The following is a 27856-nucleotide window of genomic DNA, read 5'->3' as shown; positions in this document are numbered from 1 at the left end:
TAATAATAATAATAATAATTATTATTATTATTATTATAAATAACAGAAAAATTTTTACTTCAATTGTAAATTTACAAGTATGTATGGATATTATCCTAGATTATACTCAGTGATATCTACGATAAAAAAAATTTCAGATAGTAGCTAAAAAAAATCCAGATTATACTGAGTGATATCTGGATTATACTCATTATAATTTGGATTATACTAGCTACTATCTGAATTTTTTTTTCACTCAGTATAATCTGAGATGATATTCAGTGTAATCTTGTTCTTTCCTTGCACGAATTACCGAAAATGAAATCGTAATTTATTTTAAAAATCCAAACTTTTAATTGAAAATCAAAATAAATAACTTGGAACTTGTTTGGTTTATTAAACAACCAGAAAATCTTAATACAGAGAATTAGCGACAGCGCAAGTTCCGGAGGTAAAAATTCTCGTCTTCATTATTATGAAAATCATTGCTCGATCGTTTTATTCTTTTTTTAATTATCTTTTTATTTAATATATATTTAATTATTATTATTAATATTAATATCCGAAGTTGGTTAATGACAATGGGTCTTTAGTGTCATGTTGAACAAGGGCCGGAGTCGCGAGGTGCTTCCGTTGTAAGATCAGTAAAGTGTAGCGTTGTTTTAGTTATCATTATTATATTGTTTACTCAAACTTTTATTAGTCATATTAATATTAATATTATGATTGTTGTTTGTTGTTGTTGTTGTTTAGATCAATGACAGTAGGGACGGGAGTAGGTGGAGAGTGAATGATGGTGTTGTGTTACTGGGTTGATAATAAGAGAGGTTTGAGGTCCTAAAAACTCCGCGTCAATAAATTACGCTCCCGGGAATCTCATTCACTTCTTTTTGTTTTTATTATTGGGACCTCGCGGCGGCGTAACCGGTCGGCCAGAGTTGAGGCCACCATACGCGAATTTCCTCTTGTCTGCTGGTTTTAAGATTTGAAAACTGCACATCAGCGTATCGTCGACCGACATCATGGCACCGGCGTTGTCAAACTCACCGCAGTAGTTTGGCGCTGAGAATAACGTCACCAGTTGTCGTTTTGCAAAGAATTCGTAACCATCTTCGACGACCTAGTAGTTTATAAACAAACCAAAACAAAATATTTTATTGAGAAATCTGACAATTTCACGGTCACATTGCGAACGTGCCGGAACTTATTTTAACTGAGCTCTTGATTGATTGAATAGTCCAATCATTAATAGTCACTATTTTTATATTATTCTTAATATACTTTTTTTATCAGATGAATAATAATCAGATTAAAAATTAAGTGTCTATCAAGATTAGAATAATCTTATAATATAATAAATTTGATGGATAAAAAATTATCTTTAAAATCAATCGTTATTTCCATAATTATTAACTATGTTAAATTTAACAGGATCAATAAATTAGGTAATTATTTACAAGTGGGGTCAACCCTATTATTGGCCATATCTAGGTGAGAAATTAACATTTTTTAATTTTCTTTTTATTCTGCTGTTTTTACGGCGCATTTATGATAAAAAAATGTTGTGAAAGAAAAAAATAAAGATTTCGATGGCTTTTTTGCCTTTAAAAGTTGGGAAAATTTTTTTTTTAAGTACATAAAAAAACAATAATACTAAAGTTAGCTGACGTTTTTAATTTTTTGAATAATTAAATTAGAATAAAAAAATATTTTTTAAAAATTGCATTAACAGTTTTTAGTTTTTTACAAATGAAAATTTTTTTTTATTTTTTGTAATCATTTTTTTAATGAAAAAAAATTTTTTTAATTTTTAAATGTCGGCTAACTTCAAAAAAATTTAGAAATTTTTTTGAAAATTTGTTAATTTTTTTTTTTTTTTAATTGTTCATTTTTTTATGCACGCGGAAAGAACAAGATGACATTCGATATCATCCCAGATTATAATGGATGAAAAAAAATTTTAGATAGTAGCTAGTATAATCCAGATTCCAATTAGTATAATCCAGATATCACTGAGTATAATCTGGAATGATATCCAGTGTCATCATGTTTTTTTTCATGTATTTAAAAAAAAAAAAAAAAAAAAGTATATTAATAAAATCAAATAAAAATTTCGTTAAAAAAAATGAAAATTAAAATGACCCCACTTGTAAATATTAACCATAAATTATATTATCCACCAAATAAATACCTAAAACAATTACGATAAATATTATTATTGATTATCGAGCTTACTTGATGCGCACGGCATATGAGGTCAAAGTCATGCTTGTGTAGAAATTTGGCAACGACCTCGGCACCGAATGTAAACGATACACCACGGTCATTTTCACCCCAACCCATAGTGTCTTTGTCGGGATCAGACCAAAGAAGATCACAGAGTAATCCTTGATCAGGAACATCAGTCGGTCGCATAATACGTCTTATTTGCTCCATATTCTGTAGATCAGGACTGAGTCCACCGTGACAGCAGAATATTTTCTCGTCAACGATTGCTGCCACGGGTAGACAGTTAAAGCAGTCCGTGAATGTCTTCCATAGTTTAATATTGTAACGACGTTTGCCTATTCAGTACCATAAAATCCAATAATTAAATCAATAATTCGAACAACAGCATACATGTAACATGTAATATTAATGTCAAAGTAACTTACACTCATCGTAAAAACCGTATATCCTGTTGATGGATGCACACTCGTGATTTCCTCTTAACAGGAAAAAGTTCTCGGGATACTTGATCTTGTACGCAAGAAGAAGGCATATTGTTTCCAACGATTGCTTCCCCCTGTCGACGTAGTCGCCTAGGAAGAGGTAGTTACTTTCCGGTGGGAACCCACCGTATTCAAAAAGCCGCAATAAGTCGTAGTACTGACCGTGAATGTCACCTGATTAGCATAAAAAAAAAAATTTAATAAAAACATCTCAATGGTATACTTAACTCAACATGTGATTCTATTTTTTTCATTATTATCTCAGCAGTAGGAATTAATGTATAAATGTACCAACTAGTCGCAATTATTACGAGTATGCTAATGTCGCCGATAATTGACATCAATAATTACATCTAATGTTGCTTGTTTTCATTTTTTTATCCACTTTGATAATTATGTAAGGCCTTAAAGGCTCGTGTTTACAAAAATAGTAAAAATAAAAAAATATAAATATACACAAGATGCATATACATAATAATAAACACGCGTTCTCTTAGCTCAAGTACTAAAATACACACCGCATATTTTCAACGGTGCCTCCAGCTCGAGTAGTATCGGTTGGGATAGAAATATTTCACGCGACTTGAGACACAGGCCACGGATCTCACCCTCCGTTAGCTGGACATTTTTCCCAGGTCTTGATCCTCGTACTGTAAACAAATTAATCATACAATTATAAATATCAATCGATATAAATAAGTCTGTTGGATAATAATAAAATTAATGTGGTCTATTGCTATTATTATAATCTATATTATTAAGAGAATAAGAAAAATTTTGTGTCCAGGATAGTTGTGTAATAAAATCAGTTTTTTTGGTGAAATTTAGTCATTGTAAAGGTCTTGATTTGAATTTGTGCCTTTTTAAGGTTTCATATTATTTTCACCGATAGTCAATTTATGATAATAAGTATTTAGATTGTATTAGAAAATTCTCTATCTCTAGTTAAAAAATTAAGAAATGACCTTGTATCTTGAGAAATATTGACATTTTTAAAGATATAAGCTCATTCCGATATTACACTCATCAAGACCTTTCATTTGAGTACCCACATCGATTTTTCATATATTTTATATATTTATATATTTCACAAATACCACATATATATAAAATATATAAAAAATGACATGTGGGTACTCAAATGAAAGGTCTCGATTAATGTAACATCAGGATGAGCTTATATCTTTAAAAATGTCAATAGTTAAAAAAGTACAGTGCAATTTAACAAATATTTTGTCAAATATTGACATTTTTAAAGATATAAGCTCACCCCGACATTACACTGATCGAGACTTTTTATTTGAGTACCCACATGGCATTTTTCATATATTTATATATATTACATATATGTATATATGAAAAATATATGAAAAATTGATGTGGGTACTCAAATGAAAGCTCTTGATGAGTGTAACATCAGGATGAGCTTATATCTTCAAAAACGTCAGTAGTTAAGAAAGTATAGGACATTTTAACAAATATCTTGTGAACTATTGAAATTTTTAAAGATTTAAGCTCATTCCGATGTTACACTCATCAAGACCTTTCATTTGAGTACCTACATTAATTTTTCATATTTATATGTTACATATATGTATATATGAAAAATATATCAAAAATGCATGTGGGTGCTCAAATGAAAGCTCTTTATGAGTGTAACATCAGGATGAGCTTATATCTTAAAAAAACGTCAATATTTAAAAAAGAACAGTGCAATTTAACAAAAGTCATTATCTAATAAAGCAAAATTTCATTTATTTATAGTTGAAAAGTTACGGCAGTCACATAGTGACTGTAAGGTTGCTAGTTATGATTAAATGTACTTATTTATATTTATAAATAAATACATCTACAGTTTAATGTATAATATAAGTACAAGTGTCGCGTGAATGTTGTATTGCGCGTGCGATCGATTTGTGGCCAAGACTGCTATGTCTTTACCAAATAAAATGCCTTGCTACGATTGTCAAGGTCAACGGACCACCAATTGACATTTAAAATTGTATTGAATTATTCCCAACGATTATCACTCGGTTTAACCAACATAAACGTTAGTCTCCTCCCACTCGATTGATTTCCTGGGAGTACCTACCACCTTCTATGTTGGTATGTTAACCAAATAAAATATTTACAATCTAAAAAATCTAAAAAGTTATATCAAATATCAATAGTAAAATCTATTATATTCAAATTTCCCGCGGCGATTTAAATCAACAACAGACGGATGGACCTCGCCCCAAAACGACTCTTGGTCCCTCTGCGGTTGTCAACGGTGTTTTGTGTAAACAAACTATACGCCTACGGGCTTTTAACAATCTCGATCATCATCAACATCCTAATCACAAACTAAATTTAATTCTGTTGCGTAATAGCTTATCTGCAGGATTAATAAATAAAACGCCGTTTGCAAAAAAATAAAATCAAGGGAGAGAAATAGATAAAAAAAAATAAAAACAATTTTTTGGCAAGACGTCATCCTTTTATAAACGTACTGCAGTGACGAGCAAGTAAAGTCGCACGGAGAATTGCTGGAGTTTTACTCTGGGCTCGTGGTGGGGGAAGAGAAAACGCGTTCTTGAATACTCTTTCCATCAACGGGTTAATTGATACCCAATTGTTAAAAATATAATTAGTAAATTAGCTGATGAAAAAAAAATTATTATTACTAATAAAATAATATTAAAATATGTGTTGAATAAAAAATATGATACGTATAGGCGAGACTTAGAGCGTCCCTCGTGTAATTATGTCGCATTACCTTCCAAGAGCCGAGCGATGATGTTGTCAATGTTTAATTTATCCGTTTCAGCCATCGGGCCGGGTTTTTTTGTGCGTCCCGGGCTTCACTGGGTGCACCTCGCGACTAAAATGGCCCTTGATTTGAGTTTATTTAAAAACTCGAAATATCCGTGACAATTTGATGTTTAACACAGATTTAGTCTCGATGCTTACGCGGCTCAGAACGTACGACGAGAGATTACTTGCAATGGCCGCCAGACTCAACCGCAAAACTCCCTCTACCTCTGCTCTTCGTTTAACTTTAGTCGAGCACTAATATAACGTGCGCACCAACCAACGCGACGATTGCTCTTGGCTCTAATATTTTTTTTCTTTTTCTTTACTTACTCTCCACTCCTCACTCTTCAACAACCTTACGCTTAATATGAACAAGACAGAAGACCACCTGAATTTTGCTATTTTCTTGTCACACTATTACCAACTATAAAAATAAAGTTAACGAAAATTAAGTTAGCCGACACTAAATAATTTTTCATTTTTTTTATTAATTAAAAACTAGGACTAAAAAATTATTTTTAAAAAACTCCACGTATAATTTTCAAAGTTTTTTGATTTGTTTTCAATAATTAAATTAGAACGAAAAAATATTTTTAAAAAGTTTTTAGTTTTTTACAAATGAAATTTTTAAAAAATTTTTTTGTGATAATTTTTTCAATAAGAAAAAATTCTAAAAATTTTTAGATGTCGGCTAACTTGATTTTCAAAATTTAATTTTCATTAATGTTAGCCGACATTTAAAAATTTTTAGAAATTTTTTATTGAAAAAATTTCAAACAATTTAAAAAAAAAATTTCACGAGTAAAAAACTTGAAAAACTATAAGTCCAATTTTTTACAAATATCTTTTTAGTTGTAATTTAATTAATAAAAAAAATTAAAAAATTTTTAGACGTCTGCTAACTTGAATGTCATTTACAATAAAACTAAAGTTAGCCGACATTTTTTATTTTTTTATTCATTAAATTAAGACAAAAAAATATTTTTTTTTAAATTCTACTTGAAGTTTTTAAAGTTTTTTGCAAATGAAATTTTTTTTGATAAATTTTTTCATTAAAAAAAATTCTTAAAATTTTTAGATGTTTGCTAACTTAATTTTCATTACCAACTGATAAGTAATAAATAAACGAGGCCACAAGATCTCTAGTGCTGCCCTCATTTTTAAATTTCTCCCTCCATTTTTTATTTTGTCACGGCCATTTTTATTTTATGTAATTTTATCTTCACCAAAAATTTATTTTTCACTAATATAATTTGTCAATAAAAATAACTTTTCAATTTTTATCAGCAAGCTTGATATTGTTTTTTTTATACTTTATTTTTAACAAGACCGTTGACGCTGCCAACAAATACAAAAAATATACTCACCAGTTTACATCCAGCGACATCATTGCAACCAATGACAGCTCCGAATTTTAATACGCAATCTCGTGTAAACGCATGGTGTGAATTTTATTAAACGCAAAATCTACGCTTGTGCTTGTAAGAACTCGTAAATTTACAATTTACAATCGTTGGTTGTTTTTTATTCACCATTTATTTATCAGCTTTTAACAATCAGCAACATGCCGGAAATTACGGTGAGTAAAATTAATAATTTAATAATAATTAATTTATTGAAAATTTAATTAATATCTAGGTTATTATTATTATCATCAAAATAACTAATTGTTTTTTTTTTTTTTTTTTTTTTTTATATTTAATTGACTAATTAATTTTTTTATGGTTGACAGACTAATGGAGACCATGAGAAGATCAATGGTGAGCATCAGGAGCAAGAAGAGGAAATAGATCCTCATTTCGAGCCAATTATTTCCTTGCCACTGATTGATGTGTCGAGCAACGAGGAGGATGAAGTTGAGATGCTTAAACTGTAATTTTAATTTATTATTTATTTTATTAATTATTATTATTTTTTTTTTTTTAATTTATTTCACAAAATTAAATTATTTTGCATTTTTTTGACAGGCGTGCTAAGCTGTACCGTTATGACTCATCAAATGATCCACCAGAATGGAAAGAAAGAGGTACCGGTGATGTTAAATTATTAAGACACAAAACCAAACATACAGTTCGAGTGGTAATGCGACGGGATAAAACGTTGAAAATATGCGCAAATCATTTTATTACCCCTTGGATGGAATTGAAACCTAATTGCGGTAGCGATCGTGCCTGGGTTTGGAGTGTGTTAGCTGACTACGCTGATGAATTACTCAAGCCGGAATTACTTGCCATCAGATTTGCTAATGCTGAAAGTAATTATCTTTAAATTTTATTTTCTAAATTACTTTAAGGGGAGAAAATCTCTTTCATCCTGATTTTTTATTTATTTTTTTAAGTTCTAATTAGAAAATTGTCAAACTCCATTTCATAGAATCTTCCATTTGTACAAAAAAACAATTCAAAATTTATTATTTTAAAAAACAATTTAATATTTAATAGAGGTACAATGTTTTAGTGTGGATCATTCGAATAATTTACAATTTAACTATTGCAACATCAAAATTTTAAAAAATATGACATTAAAGCTAGCAGCCACTTAGCCATTTTTTCATTTTTTTTAACAAATAGATTCTTTTCAAAAAGTAATTTTTAAAAAAATTGCATTTTTTATTTTTTAAAATTTCTATATGTTAATTTTTTTCTACTTCTTTTGTGCCATAATTTATTTGTTTAAAAAATTCTTAAAATTATCAAATATCTGCTAAATTAATTTTTATTAAAAAATCACTCTAAAAAATAAGGAGATAGACCAATTGCTAATTAGACCGTCGACAAATATTTATATTTTTCCATATTCAGCTGATACACATCGTAGGTCGTCTTCCGACTTAGCAGTTGGTGTGCACTATGGAAGCCACAATTTTTATCTAAAATTAATGACATAAAAAAATTACTTTTCTTTATACAATTACGCTGAATATGAACCTCCATCATAAGCGATATTTTTATTTAAACTATTTTTTTTTTTAATAAATAATGCATGAAAAAATAGTAAAAAATCACGATTTAATTTTAAAACCCTCTAGAAAATTTTTACTTTTTTTTTTTTGGAATTGAGGTTCATATAGAAGACACACATATAAAAAAAAGTAATTTTCCGTGCCATTGATTTTAGATAAAAATTGTAGCTTCCATACTGCACAGCTGCTAAGTCGTATGACAATCTACGCTGCGTATCAGCTGATATCTCCGCTATTTGTTAAGTTATATTGTTGTTAAATACGAAAAAATACTCATAAATAGGGTAGAAGTACCGTTTGTGGCCATTTATTGTTCAAATAAACGATAGAAATTAATTTATATCAATTAACTATTACAAACTCAATTTGTTTTAATATAAATTTTTTAAAACTCAATAAAAATATGGTTGTAATATTATAATTTTTTATAAATTAATTCAAATGTTAAATGATCAAAAACGGTACTTCTATCCTATATGTATAAAATAACCTAATAGTTTAAATAAATAATATTAATTTTTTATACCTTAAAAAAATTAATGAAAATCAGCATGAAAACGGCCTTTTACACGTACTTCCCCCCTTAATAATTGTACAGCTCCATTTTTTACAAGAAAATTATTAACATATATTTTTATTTAAAATCACAGACGCTTCTCTTTGGAAAGAAACATTTGAAAAAGCAAAAAAAATAGTCGGTACTGAATGCGAGATCTACGCAGGAAAAAACAATCCTGACGCTGAAGCTGACAGTGACAGTGATTCGAGTTACAACGGAACGGATGAGAGTGATGCTGAGGATAAAGCACCAGAGAATCCAGAAAAAGAGAGCAATGAAAAGGAAGCGACAAATACAAATAAAACAGACTCGAGTACTGACCAAGTGACTGAACAACTCACAAATCTTGATGTCAAAGATACTAAAGAGGAATAGTAATCAAGGACTTTTTATAATCCATGTAAATTTAATATTAATTACTTATAATTATATTAATAGATAAACATTCCCGCGTATAAGAATGGTGCAAGTGAAAATGTTGATTGCTTTAGACATTTCTTATTGTTAATAATTCATATTGATAACATTTTAATAATAATTAAAATCACAGAAGTTTTTTTTAAGTTCAAATATCTTGTTCATAATTCTTAACGCTTAATTTATACGGTTTTGCATACTTATCTGTGATTTATTCTTTTTTTTTATTACTATTTTATCTTACGACTCATATTTTAGTGTGATGGTAAACAAAACAACGTTTGATCATAATTGTAGTAGTTAGTTTTTAATTTAAGTATTTGTACGGCATTTATTACGATTGAATTTATAATCACACTTATTTTTAAAACTGTTAACTTTTAAGAGCAAACAGTAATTCGATAAATAAATTTCAACTTATTCCTATAAAAAATTTGTTTGATTGTTTTAATCCTTACCAGCCTAATTTTATATATATATATTTTTTTTTTTAATTTTCTTGACGTTCAGTCCATTACGACAGTGAAAAATTTGATATCGATTCAAGTGCTTTTGCTATTAAAAACCACACTTCAATCGTTATAGAAATAATATATATAATTATTGTAATTACGATGTAGAAGATATTGGATTTTCAAACATCAGCCTTGTGCTCATTATTATAATTTATAAATATATAAATATATATTTAAAAAAAAAATGGAATCCCTTGGAACTTTAATAAAAGTTCATCACAAAATAATATATTAATTACAAATCATAGATATTTGTTAAAGATTCAAAAACCAATCAAACAATTTATAATTCATCTCTAGGCGAAAAAGACTGAAGAATATTTTTCTTCTCTTCCATTGTCCGTTTTTTATCATCAGACAGTTTCTTCTTAAGCAACCCGTTTATTCTCGTGTGTTCAGACTTTACAAACTCATCGCCTTTCTCCATTATCTTATCCATCATCTTCATATAGACTTTAGCGGCGAGTTTTTGCTCTTCTGGAAGAGTTTTCTCCAAATTTTTAGCCTGGCTTAAAATTTCCTGAAATTAAAAAAAAAATTTTTTAATTTAAGATCAATTATGTTCATTATTATTATTAAACATAATGTACACGGAAAAAACAACATGTCACTGGATATCATTCCAGATTATACTGAGTGAAAAAAATTTTGAGATAGCTAGTATATAGTATAATCCAGATTACAATCAGTATAATCCAGATATCACGCAGTATAATCTGGATTTTTTTAGCTACTATCTGAAATTTTTTTTCACCACAGATATCACTGAGTATAATCTGGTAAAAAAAAAAAAATGAAATAAAATGTTTAAAATTACAAAAAAATAAAGCTAACTTTTCTTTTAGCTTCATCAGCTGTCTTAAACTCTTCAGCGAGTTTATCCAGTTGCTCAACACACCCAGGTAGGCCTAAATAAATTCCAGTCTTAGCTCTGACCATTTTTTTAATATTTGTAGACGTGAACTCATTTTCATCTGCCTTGGTCAGTAACCTCACGGGTTTAGTTTGTCCTTCCTGGAACAACAGTACTACTGGGAAATCTTTCTTATCAATATTGAACCTTTTTGCCAAATCTCCGTTGTCTCTATTTCCAAAATCTTTTACTCCAACGATCGCCACTAGCAAATCTTGAACATCCTTAGTAGTTTCAGCGACAGTTCCATATTCATCATGCATATTTCCAAATGGAAATGCCACGTCGAATTTAACTATCGCAGCCTTAAATTTGCTGATTACCTGAAAAATTGTCATTAAATTAATTCTAATGTTACAAAATTTTCTGTGAATTTTAAATGAAAATTAATTTAGAAGATATTTAAATAATTTTTCTAATAAATGAATTACTGCATAAAAATGAGAAAATAATTGACATTTAGAAAATTTAATAAATTAAAAAGGCAATTTTTTAAAAATAATTTTTCGGAACAAATTTTTTTGTTTAATAAATCTAAAAAATGGTCAAGTGACAGCTAACTTTAATATCATGAATTTTAAACTCCTTTTTTTTAATAATTCTAAAGTTAGCCGTCAGCTGTTAATTTTAAAAATGTTTTTAACAAATAAATTATAATAAAAAAATGCTTCTAAAAATTTTCACTGGTAATTATTATTAATTTTCACATGTGAAACTTTTTAATTAAATTTTTGTTCAATAATTTAATTGTCATAAAATTCTAAAAAAATTTTTAATGTCTGTCAACTTTGTCATTATTTTTAAACAAGAAAATTTTTTTCCAGATATTCAAGCTTAGATTAAAATAATAATCAATAAATGCATCATTTATTCCACGATAGAATTTAATAATTGATGCAAAGAGATGTCAAAATCAATAACAAACAGTTTAATCACATGGCACAGTTTAAATTTACCCTGAAAATTAAGTTAGCCGACACTCAACAATTTTTGATTTTTTTTTATTAATTAAAAATTAGAACTAAGAAAATATTTTTAAAAAATTCCACGTGTAATTTTTAAAATTTTCTACATGTGAAAATTTTTATTTTAATTTTTAAGAAATTATTTTTCAACAAAATAAATTATAAAAATTTTTAAATGTTGGCTAATTAAATTGTCATTGGAAATGATATCCCCAAATAATTTCAAAAACCATACAATAAACTTGTATCTAATTAAATAAAAAAAAAATAATAAATTTTATTAATACTCACTTTATCAAATGTTGCAGAGTCCAAAGGAACACATCCTCTGCAATCTTCAGCATTAACCAATCCAATTGCCACGGTGGCAATGATAAATATCAGCAAACACGACTTCATGTCACTCTAATAGCTTTTTAATCTTAATATCAATAAAAGCACAGATAGTTTTAAATAAAAATAAACTTTTATTGTTTATTTTAATATTTTTAATCTAATGCCTTTTACTGATGTTATTATCAATAATAATAATATTTTATTTGAGAAGAAAAGTAACGAAGATATTAAAAAGAAGCCGGTTAATGTTTCAATGATCTTTTTTAAGGTAAAAAAATTGAAATGAAATAATTTATCAGCGAACGTGCTTAATGTTACTGAAAAAAAAGTGTTATCACAATAACATGTTTGCTGACGATGGCAATAACGCTAACACATATCGTATTATTATTATTATTATTATTTATAAAAAGTGGATATGGATGTGGATGGTTACGCGGACTTAACTAGGTTGATACCGTTTACTCAACTGGGAACTGGGAACGCGGTATGGTATATAAGTAAACCCGTCGAATCAGCATCAGCCACGAAGTGCCATGTGGATGTCAATGTATTGGACTCCAGTGCTGGTGCTGGTGTTTTATTCGACAGTCAACATCAACATGTAGCCTAATATAAAGAAGAATATATACAATACATTAATATTTAGATTTTACATGTATATATATACCAGTGAGTGCTCTAATACTAGAGTAAGAGTACTTATATATTACCTCTCACCTTCACTGCCACTCTCTGATTCTGACTTTGATCCTAGTGTAGGTGCGCGCATGCCTGCTCCAACTCCCTGGAGCTGTTTGGTGTTGGTAATTCGGCTTGGAGAGTCCGAAGGTAGGATACTAAATCTCTGGAGGTGCGCTGGAGTACCGAGTGTTGGTGCACAGCTGCTCTGTCCACTCTGTCCACTCTGTCCTAGTCGACTGGAGATGGAGATGGTAGAGGGGCATCATACGAAGAAGTAGTACCTACTGGTGTAGGTACGAAAATATCCACCACCTGCTATAATATAATATAATACTCTAGGCATGGTATAAATGTTATGTCATGTAAATCTAATGTAATGCTACACATACTTACGTTGTGTATGATGTTTGTATACATACGAATTACGTTTACGTTACGCTCAATGCCGGCACAACGACCCATCTATGATCTACAGCACTTGGATAATCCAATCGAGACTACCCTTTGTTTTCCTTTCATTTTATACCCTGGCTTCTATATTTGGAATATATATATATTTTTGACTGGTATTTGTACGCTAATTAGCGTACAAAAGTCAGTCTCTTCATTTTGAAATTTTTTTTTTTAACAAACAAATTTGTTTTAAAAATTATTTTTAAAAAATTGCAATTCTAATTTTTTTTAATTTAGACATGGCAATATTTTTTTCCAAAATTTTTTTTTTCCAGGATATTAATATGATAAAATCAGTTTTTTCAGTGTCATTGCAAAGGTATTAATTTGAATTTGTGCCTTTTCAAGGTTTCATTTCATTCTCACTGATAGTCAATTTATTATGATAAGTATTTGAGCTGCATTCGAATATGCTCTATCTCTAGATACATAATTAAGAAATGACCTTGTATCTTGTGAACTATTGACATTTTTAAAGATATAAGCTCATCCTGATGTTACACTCGTCGAGACCTTTCATTTGAGTACCCACATGGCATTTTTTATATATTTTATATATATGGTATTTGTGAAATATATAAATATATAAAATATATGAAAAATCGATGTGGGTACTCAAATGAAAGGTCTCGATTAGTGTAACATCGGGATGAGCTTATATCTTAAAAAAGGTCAATAATTAAAAACTAACTTTGCTATCTTGTCAACTAATGATATTTTTGAAGATATAAGCTCACCCAGACATTACATTCGTCGAGACCTTTCATTTGAGTACCCACATCAATTTTTCATATATTTTATATATTTCACAAATACTATATATATAAAATATATATAAAATGCCATGTGGGTATTCAAATGAAAGCTCTTGATGAGTGTAACATCGGGATGAGCTTATATCTTTAAAAACGTCAATAGTTAAGAAATGACCTTGTATCTTGTCAACTATTGACATTCTTAAAGATATAAGCTCACCCTCACATTACACTCATTGAGACCTTTCATTTAAACACCCACATCAATTTTTCATATATTTTATATATTTATATATATTACATATATGTATATATGAATAATATATCAAAAATGCATGTGGGTACTCAAATGAAAGCTCTTGATGAGTGTAACATCGGGATGAGCTTATATCTTTAAAAATGTCAATATTTAAGAAAGTACAGTGCAATTTAACAAAAATCATTATTTAATAAAGCAAAATTTTAATTATTTATAATAAGTCATGGCAGTCACATAGAGACTGCAAGGATGCTAATTAAAATTATCAAATATCTGCTAAATTAATTTTCATTTAATTAGCTTTTTCATCCGCTGGATAAAAATCTTTTGTTCAATTTATTGTTTGAAAAATGATATTAAAATTGAAAAAAAATCTGAATATTTTTAGAAATTCTTTAACAAATCAATTATAGCAAAAGAAATTTATTTAAAAAATTCCATCTTTAGAAACTTTTAAATAATTTTTTAGACCTAGTTTATTTTTAAGAAAATTAAAAAAGTGCCTGGCTCATTTAAGGTTCATAAAATTAAATCTATCAATTATTTCTGGATTTACATGCTATAGAAAATTTTTATTTAAAATAAAAAAATGTTAGGGTCTGCAATTTTCAATATCATTTATCATTTTCATTAAAATTATTGCTGTCATTGCAATTATTGATATCAATTTTATGAATAATATCCGGGTCTGAACCGAGATCTCCAGGCGATAATTTTTTTTCGGGCGTTTGCCAACCACGAAAGAGACGTTCTTCTTCTAAAAAGTAATCCCGTAGCGCGTATAACTTTTCACAGTGCTCCTCTGCAATATAATTTAAATTTAAAGTATCAAGTATTAAGCTTAAATATTTAAAAATTTCAGTAAAAAATAATAATAATAGTAAGCATAATAATTATTTTTAGGCAGATAAAATTACCATGAAGAGTCTCTAATGAATCCAATTGACCTCCAAAGTCTTTGGGCAAACATTCGGGTGGTATATGCTGATAAATTTCTTTAACATCGCCGGTGTAAAGATGAAGCTGTTTAAAATTTAAATATTAAGTGCATATTATCATTATGATAATAATAATAAAGACAAATAGCAAGAGCAAGACCAAGAGAATGTTATATAAGCAGTGAGTTTATGAGAATTATTTATTATTACATTAATAATAATCTGGTACTTACGTTGTCAAATAACTCACGCTTCATGAAAGGTCGAATAAGTGCGAGAATCTTGTCCATGAACCACACGGCATTAAGTACATGTATGCCTTTAAGTCTTACTGGAAGACCTTCTTGCAGGTATTCAAAGAATCTACGTATGCTGGTGATTGATAGTCTGGTCAAGTGACCTAGCCCAACACCCTGCATGTCAAATAAAAATATATAACCAGGCGTGCAACCTTCGTAGTACAGACTTCCATCAACGGACATCTGCAGCAGCTTTATTCCGTCGTTGAACATGTACTGGTTTGGACGATTATCTGCCAACCGGTGGAAGATGATCCGGTTTCCATTTTTGTCTGGTTTTGGAAGACTTACGAATTGTCTGGAATTATTAATTATTATTTAATAAAGAATTATTTGGCTATAATAAATGTTTGTTGATTATTTTTAGGTTTTGTGTTACTAGCGGTAATTTTATAAGAAATTATACTCTCTAGAGTATAAATAGAAAGTCTACAAGTATATAAGCATTAATATATAGCTGTAAGTGTAGCTATATATTGTATTTATTTATATATATTTTTAAGATATCGGAGCGATAGAAAAGTATTAATAGAAAAAAAATGTTATTGACAGGTGGGCAAATTGATCCAATAAGTTGCTGAGAATTTATCGTGGTTTCTTATTAACTTAATAATAATTTACGTCGAAGTACACGTTGTATACCGCCAAGGTAAGCTGCTATATTACTTCAAAGCTTCAAGTACATTTTATAAACTTTTGATAAATATTATTAAATAAATATTAATTTAAATATATTTAAAAATTTTTAAAAGTATTTAAATTTTATTTTTTTTTTAATTATAATAATAATAATAATAATAATAATAATAATAATAATAATAATAATAATCTATATTATTAAGAGAATAAGAAAAATTTTATCTCCAGGATAGTCGGTTTTTTTTAGTGTCATTACAAAGGTCTTGACTTGAATTTGTGCCTTTTCAAGGTTTCATATTATTCTCACTGATAGTAAATTTATTTAGATAAGTAGTCAGTTAGGCTACATTCGAAAATAATCTATCTCAAGATACATAATTAAGAAATGAGCTTGTATCTTGTGAAATATTTACATTTTCAAAGATATAAGCTCATCCTGATGTTACACTCATCGAGACCTTTCATTTGAGTACCCACATCAATTTTTCATATATATATATATATATATATATATATATATATATATATATATATATATATATATATATATATATATATATGAATGTATGAAAAATATATAAAAATGCATGTGGGTACTCAAATGAAAGGTCTCTATTAATGTAACATCGGGATGAGCTTATATCTTCAAAAATGTCAATAATTAAGAAATGACTTTATATCTTGAGAACTTTTGAAATTTTTTAAAATATAAGCTCATCTCGACATTACACTCATCGAGACCTTTCACTTGAGTACCCACATCAATTTTTTATATATTTTACATATTTATATATTTCACAAATATCATACGTATAAAATATATAAAAAATGCCATGTGGGTACTCAAATGAAAGCTCTTGATGAATGTAACATCGGGATGAGCTTATATCTTTAAAAATATCGTAAATTGACAAAATATAATATAATTTCTTAATAATTGACATTTTTAAAGATATAAGCTCATCCCGATGCTACACTCGTCGATACCTTTCATTTGAGTACCCACATCAATTTTTTATATATTTTATACATATGATATTTGTGAAATATATAAATATGTAAAATATATAAAAAATTGATGTGGGTACTCAAATGAAAGGTCTCGACGAGTGTAGCATCGGGATGAGCTTATATCTTTAAAAACATCAATAGTTAAGAAAGTACAGTGCAATTTATCAAAAGTCATTATTACATAAAGCAAAATTTTTATTATTTATAATGCAGAAGTCACGGCAGTCACATAGTGACTGCAAGGTTGCTAATAATAATAATAATAATAATAATAATAATAATAATAATAATATGACCTAATTTTAACAATTATTTATCAAGAGTTTAATTTATTGGCTCGCTTAATTCACATGAAGAGCTTGTGACGAATGAACTAATAGTTTTATTTATTTTATTTATATTTCAGATACAGAATAGCGCACACGTAGAAATATATGAGACAACGTTAAATTGCGGAGAAATTAAAGCTATAATTTAACCCGGCAGTTAACTATTTTCTATTTTACATATACATATATTTCCATTCAAGTGTGAGTAAAGTGAAACTGGTATATGTAATACTGTTACCTATCGTTACAGTTTAAGTCACGAGTCATAATATTATTTTTAACACCATTTAGAATGAGAATATTAAATACATATAACAGAAATACGTACAGAGCTCTTAATGAATGTTGCAGATAGTCGGCAAGAGGATCACGATTGCTGAAAAATTCAGGCACTGTTGCTCTGAGCTTGTAGTAAACGGTCATACATTTCTTGGCAGCCTCCAGGTCGAAGTAACAACTGTGAGCAAATAGAGCTAACTTTTCATCAGGTACTTGCGTTATGCCTCTGGCTACTGCCCACACACGTAGCTCATCCAAGATTTCTTTTGTGAGCTCTGGATACTTCTCGCGAGAATCTTCAATAGTATGTCCCAGCTTCATTGTCTTTATTTATTAAATTTATTCATTCGCTGTCTAATAATAATTCCTCGCAATTGTAAGAAGTAATAAGACTGGATTTAAATCAAAAGCTTGTGAAGACAACGTCAGTTGGAAATTATAATTAGATGAATAAATAAATTTGATAACAATTGAAGCGAACTCTGTAAAATAAAATAGGATAATTTATTATATTATTTTATTAAAAATTATATTATCTTGGTTTAATTAGTCGAGATTTAATTGTCGTTTAATGGGGCATGAATAATTTTTAATTAATGAGATGAAATTCAAATAACTGACCTTAAATTATTGTTGTTATTATTATTAGTAGTACCAGAAGTAATATTATTATATTTTTTTTCTGGAGCGTTAGTTTAACTAAGCACTAATCGATAAATTTAAATTAAAAGTGTTATTTAAACACGGCAAAGTAAAGCGCTGAGTTTAATTGTTAGCGACTATTGTGGAGGAAATTATAAAAACAAAAGATCCGGTGAGACCTTGATTGTAAGTCATGTGAATAATTCACAGGTTATTAATATATATTTAGTTAAGTATTTTAATTTTATCATAACGAGAGTATTGAACAGATTATATTCGAGAAATTATTTAAGTATAATAATTTAACTAATAAAAAATACTTTTTAATCTATATTCGAAAATGCTCTATCGCTAAATACATAACTAAGAAATGACCTTGTATCTTGTGACATATTGACATTTTGAAAAATATAAGCTCATCCCGACATTACACTCATCGAGACCTTTCATTTGAGTACCCACATCGATTTTTCATATATTTTATATATTTATATATTTCACAAATACTATATATATAAAATATATAAAAAATGTCATGTGGGTACTCAAATGAAAGGTCTCGATCAGTGTAACATCGGGATGAGCTTATATTTTTAAAAATGTCAATAATTAAGAAATGACTTTGTATCTTGTGAACTTTTGATATTTTTTAAGATATAAGCTCACCCCGACATTACAATCTTCGAGACCTTTTATTTGAGCACCCACATAGATTTTTCATATATTTTATATATTTATATATTCCACAAATACCATATATATATATATATATATATATATATGCATATATATAGCAGCAGCATATATATATATATATATATATATATATATATATAAAATATATAAAAAATGCAGTGTGGGTACTCAAATGAAAGGTCTCGATCAGTGTAACATCGGGATGAGCTTATATATTTAAAAATGTCAATAATTAAGAAATGACCTTGTATCTTGTGAACTTTTGAAATTTTTTAAGATATAAGCTCATCCCGACATTACACTCATCGAGACCCTTTATTTGAGAACCCACATCAATTTTTCATATATATATATATATATATATATATATATATATGTATATATGAAAAATATATCAAAAATGTGTCACGAACGGAGTGAGTGATGGGCGTAAGGACTATGAAATAGAAATCTCAAGTATCCGAACGTTGTCACTTTGTCCGTTCGGGAGCTTAATTAAAAATTGCGTTGGAGTGTGGAGCGGTACACAAGCTCGAACGTTATCTCTAAGGATTAACTTAGAGAGAGTAAGGATGATGGACTCCTGCTGACTTCGGTCACGAGTAACCTATTCTATTGTTCAACTGAAATCTTATTTGTAATAGAGATCTTATTTTATTTAATTGTGTAATTTAATTCAAAGTCAAAAGAGTATAATTCTGTTAATTGAATTTATTGAGACAAACCAGTTAATAAGTTTACAAATTTGGGTTACAAATATAAATGTTAAATAAAAATAGTCATAAAAATGAACATAAAGGTTAGATATTAAAGATAAGTTTATAAAATAAATGTTTTGTACGCTTACCCTGGAAGTCTGCTCTTTCGAGAGTGGCCCAAGTTTTATGGGACTTTCACCTTCTACGGGTATTGTTCACTTCTGAATCACCGTGTCTCGGATATTCCGGAGAAGTTAAGTAATTTAGATAATGAATTTTAATTATAATCGACGCTTTTAGCGGAAATAATAATAAAGCTTCGCGAATTTCCGCGAAGAAATCCTTAAAATCTAGTCAACGCTCTTCGGCGCAAAATACACTTCGCGATTTACGCGGAAAAAGTCAACGCTCAACGGCGGAAATAAATTAAACAAAAGAAAAATTGGAATATAAACTATGGCATATATCGAATAGCCGATGAATCTACCACGTTAGTGCTACTAAAGTGCAGCCTAACCACGAGCAAGGTACTGACTCGTATATTACGGAGTCTATTGTGCTTCCGAAGAATTATTTGCCCGGAGCCGATCGACGCGGAGCTAACCAGTGGTATCCTGGTCGAAATCAAACTGCCTAAAAATGAATTTTGGGCGGTTTATATAGGGTTAGCAACATCGGTGGCTGTATGGGACTCATAGGAAAATTAATTCAAAAAAATGAAAGGGAGCTCAAAGATATTTTGTTGAAAACAAGCGTCATCGCGTTTTTAGATTTTCGAAATACGGATGAATCTATGCGTAGTTTGAACTATTGCCTTATAGGTCTTACTTTTACGACTTTAAGCAGAAAACGTGATGGTGGCTTCACCATATTACAAATTTGAAAGTTAGAAAAACAAAGTCGTTAAATTCTGATTATCACAAAGAGATCGGGGTGATTCGTATGAACGTTATCAAATCGTGGAAAAGATGGGCCAGATTTCTCTTATACAGACTTCAAGGGTATGACAAATTGTAAACTAAAAATAAGAAGTTGCATATGTTTGAAAGAAAAGCAAAATTTTAAATTTTAGCAGACGTCACAAAGCTTTTGATGAGTGTAACATCGGGATGAGCTTATATCTTAAAAAACGTCAATAGTTAAGAAAGTACAGTGCAATTTAACAAAAGTCATAATTTAATAAAGCAAAAAATTTTTTAGGTGTACAGTTAGGGGTACAGTGTGGCTGGTAAAAGTTTCGCAATGCAGAAATACCAATGGTTAATATAATTGAAGAAGTTAAACACTTAACTGGTGGTGTAGGAAAATAAATACCGGGTACATTACTCCACTTAGTAGTTTAAAGGAAAAAGATTTAAGTGGAGCTATGAATTTAATGACGGTTTTAAGAAATATGCCATTTCAAGTTATTGATTTATCGATTGGATATTATATGAAGTAAGTATTTCTTCGTGAAGACATATATCCTTTGAATAATACAACAAATATAAGCGTGCTTACCAGCTATTTTCTTACTTCATAGATTTTTTATCCAACGTTGATGAATAGTGTCCTAGAGCCGCGGAATTCGATTTCTTAACCACTCAATCTTCCGGTGATTTACTTTATTTTTATTGATATTATTATTGTTATTGATGTACGAGTGTTTCATTTAATTCCAGTCTCGTAAATATTAAAACGCACCTGGTCGAAAACACTCAGCCATCGCTGAATGCTGACTGATAAATGATAAATGAAAGTAACTGGTGTCTTACGTTGTAATACTAATACAGGTATTCTTATGAAGAAAATAATTCTAATGATTGTGGCTTGTGGTAATGCGCCAATACAGCTAAGCGTATGAACCGGTTGCTGGTTTCAGCTACATAACACACGCACTGCGTTTTACATAATCGGAGAAAACACGACGATCTCAAAGAAAAATAACGTCATCGGAGAAAGGAAAGGAGCTAGATTTTAATTATTTATCTGAGGATTATGTCCGTAAAAATTCTTTGTGTAAAACTTTGTCAGTATTAGAAGAAAATATTTTTTGAATTCACTAATTAGTGCGGAAAAAATAATGAGAGTCATTAATAAAAGTAAAACTCGGATAGACTTTGTCTCTATAAACTCTGATAAACTTTTCTAATTATTTAAAGCTGACCTATGTCTTACTAGAATTTTAACTTTAACATCTCTTTGAAATTTCTGACCCTCACCGTCCGTATTTACTTACTCCAGATTTTTGCCGCATATTAAACAGACTGGACCTTTCACGAGGTTTCATTGCCAGGTACTGTTGTACACAGTACTGAGTTTTCATTGATCAAAGTTTAGACATCAATATCATCATTCATAATAATATCATTCAATTATTTTGCTAATTTTTTAAAAATTATTCTACTTTCATAAAATTAATAAAATTATCTGAACATCAATTAGTTTAATATTTTTTTAAATATTATTAATTATGTAGGAAAAAATTTGTAATATTTAAAAAATTTATAAGATAATAATAATTTACATGTTAACAAGGCTGACAATGGCCTGGTCGGCTCGGTGCTCGCTTTTCGAAAGAGTGGGACCCGGGTTCGATCCCAGCACGCGCCAATATTTTTCAGTGATTATAATTAAAAATATAAGCGTTACGTTACCGTTGCTAGCCTCTGGAAGTGGCAGAGATAGCCGGGAGGCACACGTCTGACTTTGGGCGATCACACATTTAAGCAACAACTTGAATGGGTGGCCACTCTAGTCAACGTTGGCTAGCGCGAGGGATCTCTGCACACTAGAAGAGGGGCCTAATGCTCCAGTGGTCGATAAAGAAGAGTTTCTTATCAATCACTGTAGACTTAGCCTAGCTCCGACTGTACTATCATGGGTTTTCTCTGTGGTTTCCCCATGATTCTGTTCCAACAGCCTGAGAAGGTGAGGTTTAGGGTGAATACGGTACAGAAAGTACAAGTCGGTCCACAGCCGCAATAAAGAGGAAGTATAGAATGGAGATCAAGTGGGATATCAGCCTTGTAAAAACCAGATAACGGTATACAAGCAAAACTCAAAAATAAAAAATAATTTACATTTTAATTTAATAAGATGGTTAAAATATAATTATTCTCTTCAAATTGGCAAACTAAAAATTTAATATTCATTTATTTTTAAAGAAATAATTTTATTCAATTATTTTACTAGTTTTTTTTTAAATATTACTAATTATGGAGCAAGAAATTATTAATTTTTATAAAGTTAATAATACCTTAATAATTTAAATTTTAATTTAATATCAGAAAGTCATATATATTATTAAGAAAATAAGAAAAATTTTGTGTCCAGGATAGTCATATGATAAAATCTGTTGTTTAAAGTTAAATTTAATGTCATTGCAAAGGTCTTGACTTGAATTTGTGTCTTTTCAAGGTTTCATATCATTTTCACCGATGGTCAATTTATTATGACAAGTATTTAGGCTGCATTCGAAAATGCTCTATCTCTAGATACTTGATTAAGAAATGACCGTGTATCTTGTAAACTATTGACATTTTTAAAGATATAAGCTCACCTCGACATTACACTCATCGAGATCTTTCATTTGAGTACCCACACCGATTTTTCATATATTTTATATATTTCATAAATACCATATATATAAAATATACAAAAAATGCCATGTGGGTACTCAAATGAAAGGTCTCAATTAGTGTAACATCGGGATGAGCTTATATCTTTAAAAATGTCAATAATTAAGAAATGACCTTCTATCTTGAGAACGCTTGAAATTTTTTAAGATATAAGCTCATCCTGACATTACATTCATCAAGATCTTTTATTTGAGTACCCACATCGATTTTTCATATATTTATATATATATGAAAAATATATCAAAATTCATGTGGGGATTCAAATGAAAGTTCTTGATGAGCGTAACATCGGGATGAGCTTATATATCTTTATGAGCTATTATATCTTTAACAGCGGTTTATAGTTGATTTTCAAACGTGTTTTTCTCAAGTATGTGATAAAATTTCGAAAAAAAAAACGCTTCGCTCTTCGATAGATAATTTAATTATCTATCGAAGAGCGAAGCGCTTTTTTGGAATATTTTCATTTATTTATGCATAAAATGCGTTTTAAGATTCTATTTGTTGTACAAGTATGACAGAGATACTTTCGTTTGTCCAATAGAGGGCGAGAGAGAGAAAAAATGTAAACCCTTCTTAAACGTCCATATTTAAGAAAGTACAGTGCAATTTAATAAAAGTAATTATTTAATAAAGTTAAATGTTATTTATTTATAATTCACAAGTCACTGCAGTCACATAGTGACTGCAAGGTTGCTAGTAATTATTATATTATTATTTTGAAAATTTTTTATGCATTCATTTTATTAATAAAATGCAATTAGTAATTTATAAAGTCTATAAAATAATAAAAATCTAATCTCTAATAAAATATTAGAAACTGATAATGATAATTAACATTAATGACTAATAAATAAAAAGGAAAAATAATCGAGGCTGTTATTATTTATTAGCCATCAAGTCCAGTGTTATGCACAGAAAAAGTGCATGTACTCGTGGGCGAGAGAGAGAGAGAGAGAAAAAAAGAGAGGGAGAACCGCCACCGGCGGAAGTTCTCCGTACGTTCATTGATAAGCCCGTACGACCCAGGAGGGTGCGAGAGGAGAGAGGTGAGCTTGGAGGCGGTGGTAGTGCAGACCAGCCATACCAGAAAGAGAACCAGAAAGTGTTGGTGTTGTCCACGACATGACGTCATACATTGAAGGACAACGAGGATAGAGCGAGATGATGATGGTGTAGTTGATAGTGATACATCCACACAACAGAACGCTGAGTAAGAGAAGTAGAGAGTAGAGAGTACTCGCGCCCCTCATCCTCGACCAATTGACAAACTGGGCTCACGCATGCTCCGTGCTCCAGTTTATTTCTGGACACCGAATACTCCTCGGAGGGTAAGAGGAGAGTTTACCCCCCGAGTAGCGGCAGCCGAGGGCCAGAGGGAGAGTAATATTTTACCCCTTGCACGTTGGAGGGATGATTTAAATGGCACGCACGCGCTCTCTTCTTCTTCTGTACACAGTACACACGTCTGTCAATTGCATACTGAGGCAATTAGTGGAAATAAAATTTTTTATTTTATTTTATTGTTTTATGACGAAATTAACTGGGTGAATGGAGACCAAATTGGGAAAGCTGTCACCCTTAAAATCCGACCAACAAATCCCTTTTTGAAATATTGCCATTAAATTCGCTGGCGAGTTATTTTTTTAGGTGGATTTGCGTCAGCGAAATGAAATAATGCCTAGGCATGTGACAAGAATAAGGAGTTTAGATATGCAACCAAAGGATTTATTTTTCAAATTACTTGTCTTAGGAGTTTACTTGGTAATTTTTAAAAATAAGATGGTTTTTTTGAGATTGAAATCAAAATTATGGGCTAAATATTGAATACAAAAAAATTATAAGGGACTTTTTTTGATAGGAAATTTCAATTTTCTATAAAAAAAGGAAAATGAAGTGTCGGTCCAATATGAGAAATAGAAAAAGCGTAGAGCTAGGAGAAAAAGAGGAATCAGCCTTGTAAAAACCGAGAGGTGTACAAGTAAAGCATAATAATAATAATAATAATAGTTTTCTATAAAAAAAAGGTCATCAATTTGATTGTATCTATCTTTCTTTATACAGAATTTTAATTTTTTATAATGAAGATTTTTTGGAGTATGTTAAGTACTATATTCGCTAAATTTTAAATTTAAGAAAGATTTTGAGGTAAAAAAAGTTCACTTGAGCCAAGAAAATATTTTTCCTAATTATTTTCACGAGCGAAAAAAAAAATTTTTTTTGACAGGAAATTTCACTTATTCCAACAAAATTAATTCTCTTGCTCTAAGAAATACGTATCTTGATCCAAGAAAATTTATTTAAGTCAAGAAAATCTTGTTTTGAGAAAATTCAGCTCCTTGCTCCAAAAAATTTAGTTCTTGACAGAAGTAAATTTCCTTGTCTTGAGAAAATTTCTCTCTTGCTCCAAAAAATTAAATATAAAGATAGATGTAAATTTTCATTAATATTTTTATTGATTAACATGTCAAATAGGAAGATCAAATAATATTTCATCATTTTTTTTCATTCAATATGAATAATTGCACGCTAAAATAATATAAAATGGGTATCAAATATTCAAGAGAAAAATTTTGTCAAGGTGAGAAAATTTTTTTCTCATGAAGTAGGTGGCACTGCTTCCCTAAAGTATCTAAAAATCTTGATCAAATATAAAAATTTATTGTATCAAGTATTTATGATAATTTGAATTAAGAAAAAATTACTTTCGCTAAGAATAGAATTTCAAGAAAAATTTTTACTTCGGCCAACACAACTTCGGTCTTCCTTCAGGCAACCGACAAATTTTCTTGAGCCAAGAATTTTGTTCTCCAATCAAGAAATTTTTCTTTCTGTATACAAAAAAATAGAGACTTTTCGGCTGCCCAATTTTAAGACACAGTAACTGCAAAATTTTTTTAAATAATGCTGGATTTTTTATAACTTTTAGACCTTAATTTCAAGTATTTTCTATTCATAAATCAAATTTTTCATCAATTTGGCAGGCAAACTTTTTTTTTTTTAATAAGAAAAATTAAAAAAAATTTTTCAATGTCAGTTAGTGTTTAAATGTTAGCTGTGTTTTGAAATTGGACAGCCCATTTTTTTTTTTTTAAGAAATTAAATTTCTTACACAGAAAAAAAAATATTCTTGAATTGAGTATATAATTTTGAAGAACTTGATATTCTCGATTTGAGTAGAAAAATTCTTGATTTAAGTAAATTTTACTTGATTCAAGAATTTTTCCTTTTGATTTAAGACAATTAAATTCTTCAAAATTATTTTCTTGGTTCAAAAATTTTCATCCTGATTAAAGTTAAATTTTTTTTCAGTGTACAAAAAAGGTCTCTATCAATTTTTCTGTTCTCATTCTTTTAGCAGAATTTTGAATTTTCAGGTAAAAGTTGGATTGAAAGAAAACTGAGTAAAAAAATACAAAAGTTGAATTTTCCCAAAAGTAACTTTAAGAATTATTTTTTTCGACAAATTTTGGAATCTGACCTTCTGGAAATTACAGGGATAGTTATCCTCCGGCGAACGTCGGTGTCAGCGGCTCGGTTTTGTTGTCTCGAAAAAAAAGGATCTCTTAAGTAAAGAGATGAGTTATAAAGAAGACTATGCTCGGAGTAAGAAAAGTATAGCTGGAAGTAAGATATTGGAGATTGCTACGGTGTGTCGTTATTGATTGGTCTTTTGTGATAGGTAGCAGAGCAGTCGGCGTGTGCCAGGCGTCCCTCTGATCGATCCACGAGTGACCCATATCCGGCGTGTCGGAGGGGACTGGCCACCTCCACAGCCGACGAGCTTGCGCAAGCAGTTCTCGAGTGCTCCCTCGCAGGGGTTTCTCTTCCAGCGGGGGTGGCTTTTCTTAGTCGGGCCAGTCACCAGTAGGTGTCGCTTCACTACCCGTGTCGTATATGCTCTCGGAATCGGGGGGCCTCGGCAGCTGGCTCTCGTCGTCGCCGTCGCCGTTGTTCTCGTAATCGTAATCGCGCCCGCCCACCACCGATTCGAACCTAAAACAGCGGCCCTGCCTCACCGTGGCCCGAGATCACGGGGGCTGACTACCCTCTAACTCCAAAATGTCTAAAACGTATTTAGTAATCTTTATTTTTATTTAAATATCTTAAAGCCCGGAGTCAAAAATTAAAAAATCGAGTGACCAGTGGATTAATTACAAAAAAAGTGAATTTATTTTACTTCAATTAAAAAAGTGACTCCGATTACGATAAAATAATTATTATAATTTAAAATTACAAGACAAGGCTTAATTTTAAACGAGAAACTCCCTCGTTTTCTCTCTCGCCTCTCGCGGAACCTTTTTCATCACCAGCAGCAGCCCTGGCCTGCCACAATCCCTTCGATTCGGTTATCGTGAGTGTATAATTATTAAATTGTTTATTATTATTAATAATAATTAT

The 27856-nt window shown here is 29.7% G+C and overlaps 5 protein-coding genes and 2 long non-coding RNA genes across 13 annotated transcripts in view; 4 read left to right on the top strand and 3 right to left on the bottom strand.

The window, feature by feature from the left end:
• Window positions 1–483: 483 nt before the first annotated feature.
• LOC123261976 (serine/threonine-protein phosphatase alpha-2 isoform) lies at window positions 484–5858 on the bottom strand. The gene is made up of 5 exons (XM_044723921.1): window positions 5449–5858; window positions 3209–3340; window positions 2634–2864; window positions 2215–2543; window positions 484–1099 (listed from the first exon to the last, which is right to left on the bottom strand). The coding sequence occupies exons 1-5, from the start codon at window positions 5501–5503 to the stop codon at window positions 860–862; spliced, it is 987 nt and encodes a 328-aa protein (XP_044579856.1). The 5' UTR covers window positions 5504–5858; the 3' UTR covers window positions 484–859.
• Window positions 5859–6907: 1049 nt separating this feature from the next.
• LOC123261964 (ran-specific GTPase-activating protein-like) lies at window positions 6908–9857 on the top strand. The gene is made up of 4 exons (XM_044723897.1): window positions 6908–7065; window positions 7219–7358; window positions 7454–7740; window positions 9099–9857. The coding sequence occupies exons 1-4, from the start codon at window positions 7051–7053 to the stop codon at window positions 9380–9382; spliced, it is 726 nt and encodes a 241-aa protein (XP_044579832.1). The 5' UTR covers window positions 6908–7050; the 3' UTR covers window positions 9383–9857.
• A 12-nt stretch (window positions 9858–9869) lies between these two features.
• Window positions 9870–12975, bottom strand: LOC123261963 (endoplasmic reticulum resident protein 29). 2 transcript variants are annotated; one of them, XM_044723895.1, is made up of 4 exons: window positions 12867–12975; window positions 12109–12762; window positions 10774–11175; window positions 9870–10459 (listed from the first exon to the last, which is right to left on the bottom strand). In XM_044723895.1, the coding sequence occupies exons 2-4, from the start codon at window positions 12214–12216 to the stop codon at window positions 10223–10225; spliced, it is 747 nt and encodes a 248-aa protein (XP_044579830.1). In that variant the 5' UTR covers window positions 12217–12762; window positions 12867–12975; the 3' UTR covers window positions 9870–10222. The 2 variants fall into 2 exon arrangements, with proteins under 2 accessions (XP_044579830.1, XP_044579831.1); XM_044723896.1 differs by having other exon boundaries at window positions 12874–12960.
• Window positions 12976–14784: 1809 nt separating this feature from the next.
• Window positions 14785–27856, bottom strand: part of LOC123261961 (alpha-tocopherol transfer protein-like) — a 15898-nt gene continuing 2826 nt past the window's right edge. Inside the window, exons 1-5 of one of the 3 annotated variants that reach the window (XM_044723893.1) lie at window positions 26937–27318; window positions 17849–18281; window positions 15476–15839; window positions 15222–15327; window positions 14786–15106 (exon numbers count right to left, since the gene is read on the bottom strand). In XM_044723893.1, the coding sequence (XP_044579828.1) occupies window positions 14919–15106; window positions 15222–15327; window positions 15476–15839; window positions 17849–18120 (930 nt within the window). In that variant the 5' untranslated portion in view covers window positions 18121–18281; window positions 26937–27318 and the 3' untranslated portion in view covers window positions 14786–14918. Of the gene's footprint in view, window positions 15107–15221; window positions 15328–15475; window positions 15840–17848; window positions 18282–26936; window positions 27319–27856 lie in introns of those variants that run through there. The other 2 variants (XM_044723894.1, XM_044723892.1) reach the window with 2 other exon arrangements.
• On the top strand, window positions 15832–18012 carry LOC123261967. 3 transcript variants are annotated; one of them, XR_006508815.1, is made up of 4 exons: window positions 15832–16000; window positions 16094–16190; window positions 17598–17739; window positions 17872–18012. It is a non-coding gene; the product is annotated as an uncharacterized LOC123261967 (long non-coding RNA). The 3 variants fall into 3 exon arrangements; XR_006508816.1 differs by having other exon boundaries at window positions 15832–16006; XR_006508814.1 differs by having other exon boundaries at window positions 17598–17721; window positions 17872–17979.
• On the top strand, window positions 18277–21438 carry LOC123261966. The gene is made up of 3 exons (XR_006508813.1): window positions 18277–18627; window positions 21036–21272; window positions 21358–21438. It is a non-coding gene; the product is annotated as an uncharacterized LOC123261966 (long non-coding RNA).
• Window positions 27491–27856, top strand: part of LOC123261954 (RIMS-binding protein 2) — a 24514-nt gene continuing 24148 nt past the window's right edge. For both annotated transcript variants that reach the window (XM_044723870.1, XM_044723871.1), the window contains exon 1: window positions 27491–27809. The gene's annotated coding sequence lies outside the window, so the exon portion shown is untranslated. The remainder of the gene's footprint in view (window positions 27810–27856) is intronic.

This window comes from Cotesia glomerata, linkage group LG3 (genome assembly GCF_020080835.1).
Source record: "Cotesia glomerata isolate CgM1 linkage group LG3, MPM_Cglom_v2.3, whole genome shotgun sequence".
Classification (NCBI taxonomy): Eukaryota; Metazoa; Arthropoda; class Insecta; order Hymenoptera; family Braconidae; genus Cotesia; species Cotesia glomerata.
This window is presented reverse-complemented; position numbering and strand designations above follow the sequence as displayed.

Bases quoted from the DNA above. Each gene is read 5' to 3' on its own strand.
- LOC123261976 (XM_044723921.1), bottom strand. From the start codon at position 5,503: ATGGCTGAAACGGATAAATTAAACATTGACAACATCATCGCTCGGCTC. The intron at 3,341-5,448 runs GTAATGCGACAT...ATTTGTTTACAG, and splicing joins CATCGCTCGGCTCTTGGAAG to TACGAGGATCAAGACCTGGG. The intron at 1,100-2,214 runs GTAAGCTCGATA...ATAAACTACTAG, and splicing joins TCATATGCCGTGCGCATCAA to GTCGTCGAAGATGGTTACGA.
- LOC123261964 (XM_044723897.1), top strand. The intron at 7,359-7,453 runs GTAATTTTAATT...TTTTTTTGACAG, and splicing joins GAAGTTGAGATGCTTAAACT to GCGTGCTAAGCTGTACCGTT. The intron at 7,741-9,098 runs GTAATTATCTTT...TTAAAATCACAG, and splicing joins CAGATTTGCTAATGCTGAAA to ACGCTTCTCTTTGGAAAGAA.
- LOC123261963 (XM_044723895.1), bottom strand. From the start codon at position 12,216: ATGAAGTCGTGTTTGCTGATATTTATCATTGCCACCGTGGCAATTGGA. The intron at 11,176-12,108 runs GTGAGTATTAAT...ACAATTTTTCAG, and splicing joins ACTCTGCAACATTTGATAAA to GTAATCAGCAAATTTAAGGC. The intron at 10,460-10,773 runs GTTAGCTTTATT...TTTTAATTTCAG, and splicing joins CTGATGAAGCTAAAAGAAAA to GAAATTTTAAGCCAGGCTAA.